At 35.4% G+C, this 5,653-nt stretch overlaps 1 protein-coding gene across 11 annotated transcripts in view; it reads right to left on the bottom strand.

Moving 5' to 3' along the window:
* Positions 1-5,653, bottom strand: part of SNAP91 (synaptosome associated protein 91) — a 151,839-nt gene continuing 146,186 nt past the window's right edge. For 9 of the 11 annotated variants that reach the window (XR_006680502.1, XR_006680500.1, XR_006680503.1 and 6 more), the window contains 3 exons: positions 3,109-3,211; positions 1,896-1,946; positions 1-1,386 (listed from right to left, as the gene is read on the bottom strand). Coding sequence is in view for 2 of the 11 variants with exons in the window: in XM_045294675.1 (XP_045150610.1) it covers positions 3,119-3,211 (93 nt within the window). In the remaining 9 variants the exon portion in view is untranslated. The remainder of the gene's footprint in view (positions 1,387-1,895; positions 1,947-3,108; positions 3,212-5,653) is intronic. The other 2 variants (XM_045294675.1, XM_045294676.1) reach the window with 2 other exon arrangements.

Raw genomic sequence — 5,653 nt, 5'->3', positions numbered from 1 at the left:
GTTTTCTTTGTTCAAGGTGTTTATTGCATCTCAGAGAGCTTACATGCACTGGGTTCTTAAACCAAAATACAAAGAAAAGCCATTTTGAAATTGGTTTTAGGTAATTTTCCCCCATTACAGTGTATGTTATCCCCACAGTAAATTCAGATACAACCACTTTTAAAGGGTACCATACATCTATTAAATAATTTGAAAAATAGGCAAACACCTTTCCAACCCAATATGCTTTTACGAAGAGCTGCCAAGCCACTAGCAACACTGATCAACAGTGACCTCATTTATGCATCGAAATCTTAAGCCAAGCCATCAGCACAGACAGTATGACAACGAATCAAAAATTAAAGAATACAGTATGTACAATAAAGGGTACAGTTCTCTGAATTAGTTTAAGTCCTAATCACAATGGTACAACAAAACCTACTTTGAGCTCTGTTGAGGAATGGAAGAATACTAGTCTACAGAATGCACAAAAAAATACTAAATCAACAGATGTACATAAAACCCACAATAAAATAAAAAATATTTGCAGTAAATTTTAAATTACACTTGTACTTCAGGGTGCCTTCACAATCACTTGAAGTAGCACATCTCTAATTGCTTTCTTACTGACAGTGCATTTAATCAAGAATGAATAAATAGGTCAATTTAGATGCAAAATCTGTCCAATATAATTAAAATATATATTTCAATACAGCAATGGTAAATATGGAATTCTTCCATATGATTTCTCATTCTTGATAAGGTAGCTTCAAGGAGAAGTATTTATTATGGACGTTAACCTTTATATTTTTTAAAATAAAATTTCTTAACATATACAGTGCCACAAAAATAAACATTTCTCACAACAATTGAAGTTCCTGTGATTGGAAAATTGTACTCCACACCAAAAAAGTTTGCATGTTTAAGAGTTGTTTGTTGTTGTTTTTCCTACTAGTTGACATCATCACACTATGATTGGAACAGAGATACAGAAGAAAAGAGAACTTATGGGAAGGGTTTAGGTTCTGTCCAAAAGTTATATATACATCGAACCTTCAAAAACACAGACACGTCTTTCCAAATGGCTCACCACACAACAGCTGCATCATCCGTACACAGGCGAGGTCAGAAAAGCGCGAAAGGCATCAGAAACATCCATTCATTGTTTATATCGCACAACACACAAATGGTCCAAATACACTATAAGGTCCAAAGTAGGGATCACAGCTAAGGGAGTACACATTCCTACTGTTCACTTTCACAGCTGTGCTAGACATTTTGGAAGAGAAGTTATGAGTAAGCGTTGGGATTGGTACTGGTGGCTCACTTTGAAACTCTGAGAATCAATCCTATTTGAAGTCTCCAAACTCATTTTTTTCCTGTTCAGTCAAAAAAAAAAAATCACAGCTGTAAAGATAAAAAAGTAATTGAATTAGAAAACAGAACATTAAGAACTCCACTCCTCAAACACCTTACTTGCTTTGCAAACTTACTTCTTGATTATTCTGGAAAAATCTTCATACATAAGGTCTCTGTATTAACAATCTCACATTTATGGACGTCCCCTGATTCTTTACAACAAACTTAAAACTTAAGCCAAGGAACACAAAAACAAAACAAAAATTTTAAAGAAGACCTTTTAATGTATCATTTTATAGACAAAATGTGTGTCAGTAGAGTTCTGAAATTTGGGTAATCATTAAAAGTCATAATAGCAAGATATTCAGCCTTAAGAAGGTAACTTTGAAAGTGGTTTTATTTCCCACCTCTATTCTCTTAGATTGTTGAATGAGTCACTTCCTAAACAGTTTAACAAGTGACAAACCGGAAGGGAGATCTCACTAGTGTCTCAATGCTTTCTCCTCTTACGCCGCTCCTCATTTTCCTACTTGGCTTCTTCATCGTTTACCACTCACCTGGGATGGGAAACACCTCCTGGATGGAGTCTCAAGGCTGAGACACCTTGTCTGAAATCATAAAAGGGTTTGTGTTGGTCTGCATCTTGACTGAGAATGTGTCAGAGCAGAGATTATCTCTAGCAAAGCTCCTGGCATCCTCTGAGGGTGATAGTACCCGAGTACAGATGCGCCATGTAGTTTCCGCAGCCACTTCTGAGCCTCTCATTGCCATGTTTCACTGATGCCCTCCACAGTGCAGTCCAACCCAAAGTGGGACAGACATGTTGGACATGGAAGTTTTATTGCCTGAGATGCCAAGGCATTATAGTCATAAATGATTAATCTCGTGTAAGAAGAACACCAGATAACAGAAATCTTGTTAGGCTTTGGAAACAGTTTCTAATAAAGGCAGACTGTTAGGTATCTAATTAAAATAACACTGGTCGGTGATCAAAACACTTGGAATACTCTTCTTGTGGTTTAAGTCCTGCAGGGTCAGTTTCTTACTTATGAAATGAAGACCAAGGTAGCTGGGCAGTGTATTCCACAGGGCTTGATCTTCTACTGAGAAGATCAAAGGAGCTAATTGTTGGAAAGTGGATATGAAAAGTACTGTGAAAATGAAGACATTGGTATTTCTGTTTATCTACAGTATTGATTTGTTAACCATCCACCCACCATTCTAGGTGTTGGGGTTACTAGTAAACTTTTTTCCTTCATTGATTTTCTTCTGGAAGTTCACTAGAGATCACTTCATAAGTTATATGAGAAATTTAAAAGTAGAATCTTAGAAATTAAAAATTCAACTTGAATGCAGAAACACAAGGGTAATAATTTAAACTTCACAGGGCAAAATAAAGATAAAACAAAAATGTGGTTATGTGGCAAATCTATTGTTAGAATATTTCTAAAGGAAATACTATAAACCCAAACTTTCTGTAGGTAGCAGCAATCGTGTAATAAAATGGTAATTTTCTAATTTGTTCAAGCAACAGGGCAACTTGTTGCTTTATCAGTATAATTTATGTGTTGTCTTAGTTTGACGCATTAGACATTTCTCTCCTTCTTAGTTTTAATAAACTAGGGTTTATTAATGACTTCAAAAGTACAAACACTGAACGTATTAGAGGCATCTACTTACAGTGCATAAACAAACATATTGTACCTGTAACAACTAAGCATCATATAGCTGATTATTATACGTGCACCGGAAAAGCTCAATATTAGATACCTTAAATTGTTTACAAGAAATCCTTGATGTTAAGATCCGCTAATGGGTCCTTTGCTGGAGGTTTCTTGGGACTCTGAGTGGCAGGTGTAGGGCTTGGAGAAAGCTAATGAGGGAAAAGCCAGCCCAAGATAGCAGAAATAGAAAGCAAACAGATATACAGGCATTAGGCAGAACACATACCACAGAACACAAACATGCAGAAGATTAGATAGCTACACGTTTACAAAACCTAGTTTGCTGTACTTAATCATGGCGCTGTGTTTAATTTCGGGTTGGTAAAGTACATATCAAATGATATTTGGCTTTCTTGAAATTCTTTGATATCAGATGACTTCAAAAGTACAAATTCTTTGATATCAGATTCCACATAAGTAAAGTTTGGTGAGTAGTATGGATATAAATTAGGGAAGATATGGCAAGCTGGTCACATAAACATGCTATGACTACACATTAAAAACACCCATTTCTCTCTACAAAAGCATTCTACTTTCAAGTATTAGTATCACTAATCTAATAAACGAATAAAGCAATTTAATAAAAACTTAAATTGCTTTTCTTATAGTGAGACTGAATTTAAAAGAAAAGAAAAAGGAAAAACTGCAAAAATCTACTTAGGAAATTACTTTAAATGATTAGTTACAAATATCAGGATTTCATACAAATTAGTTTAAATGAAAATCAGCAAAGTTTTGGGGAAATGTTGCTTTCAGCTGATTAAACAGTCCCCTGGTCCTGAATGTCACTAAATTCCAAACCACCCATTCAACTCATGAGAAGGTAAGACTAATTATTAAATATGAAACCAAGAATTGTACTGAATCTTCAGAAAAAGTAATGAAGAAACACCTTACTTTGTGCTGTTTAACCAATCACTACCTAAGGTCTGAGTCTTGAAAAGCCCATGTAACCTGTAGCCTTAGCAGGTGGCATCTACCCTTTGAGCGCAATGACTCTCCTATGCTGCTTACACAGGGGAAATGTCCAAATCTGGGTATTCTGGGCAGACCCACAAGTGAACCTTCTTATTTGTTCCTTTGCCCAGAATTTCCTGAATGACTTGTATTCTCTATTACCTAAATTTTCATTTTTTAAAATGGAAATAACACTTCACAGAAATCGCAGAAGAAAATAATTGTAAGGCATGAAGTTGCTCAAGAAATTGATTAAAAAGTAATTAAGTGAAATGAGAGTATCATGATATCAATCAATTAAAGAATGATGGAACAGTATAGTCATCAGTAATTCAAGACAGTGTTGTTATCTGAAGTTGCAAACTCATATCTATGTGTTTATGAAACAAGAAAAACAATCTAAAAATTATGTAAATATGTAAATTTACAGTAGATTACTATAAATTCAGTTACTAATTAAAACAGAATTTCAACACTGTCCACTTTTCATTTTCATTTTTCAAATTAAGTTTATCATTTGATGCTAACGCTAGTATTGTAATAAAAACACCTGTCTTAAGTAATAAGATTCTCTTGATTTATTTATAAAGCATCCAGCACACAAAATCAAAAAAGATGTAACAATCTCAACATCATTCTTCCAAATTCATAAAACCAGAAGTAGCCTTCTCCTAAAAAAAAGATGATCCTCATGGATACCATCTTTCATCATAAATGAGATCCTTCTAACAGTTTAAATAAAACTAGGTTAACTTAATTCCAACTTTCTCCAAAAAAAACTTCCCTCACCCCCCTGGGGGTAAAAAATCTAGAACAGGGTCCACTTTTCTAGAGCAGACTGGAAAAAGTACCATTTCTTAACAGCCACCATCCTCTTTCTTGGGCACCTTGGCTTCTGAGGGCTCATGTGAAGACGAAAGCAAATTGAGGGGATAGAGGGTGGACTTAGAAATATAACCAAGCAAGCAAAGTAACTGAGGTACACTCAAGAAGTTCATATGAGGTGTCCTACAGATAAGACAATACACATACCCATTTGGTAAACTGAAAACATTATAGGAGTAAAATAAATTTATAGGTAACTTGAATTATTTGGTTCGGGTTGTTCAAGTGTTACTACATTTAAAACTTATTGGATTACATCCAAGGCGATTTCCCATAGTTAAAAACCACTAGGTTCCACACATTTTCACTGGGCCATGCAACTTATAGGAAGGATAAAAAAGAGTGACATCAATAAAACTATTATTGTTAGCAGCAAAAAGTTACACAAAATATACATGTATTTGGGCACATTGCTAGTTCAGGCTTATCTGCTGGTCAGTCAGTTCCGACTCAAACAGAATGACATCTACACCAAAAGGAAGCTGTCTGGTCCAGCAGCATCCTCACAATCACGGCTATGCTGGAGACCACTGCTGAAGTGACAACGACAAATCTCTATTATTATAGGTCTTTCTCTTTTTGCTGACATGCTAATTTCCCAAGCATGGTGTCCTCTAGGGAGTGGTCCAAAGTATGGGAGACAGAATTGACCCCTCCACACGAATGAAGGGCATTCTGGCTGTACTTTTCCAGGAAGATTTGCTCATTCTTCTGGTAGTTCACAGTACATTTCACATTCTTCATCAGCA

The sequence above is a fragment of the Echinops telfairi genome, unplaced genomic scaffold (assembly GCF_000313985.2).
Source record: "Echinops telfairi isolate 266 unplaced genomic scaffold, ASM31398v2 ScPeMD7_3533;HRSCAF=4204_0, whole genome shotgun sequence".
Lineage (NCBI taxonomy): Eukaryota > Metazoa > Chordata > Mammalia > Afrosoricida > Tenrecidae > Echinops > Echinops telfairi.
The sequence above is the reverse complement of the archived record's forward strand: the minus strand, read 5'-3'. Positions and strand labels throughout refer to the sequence as shown.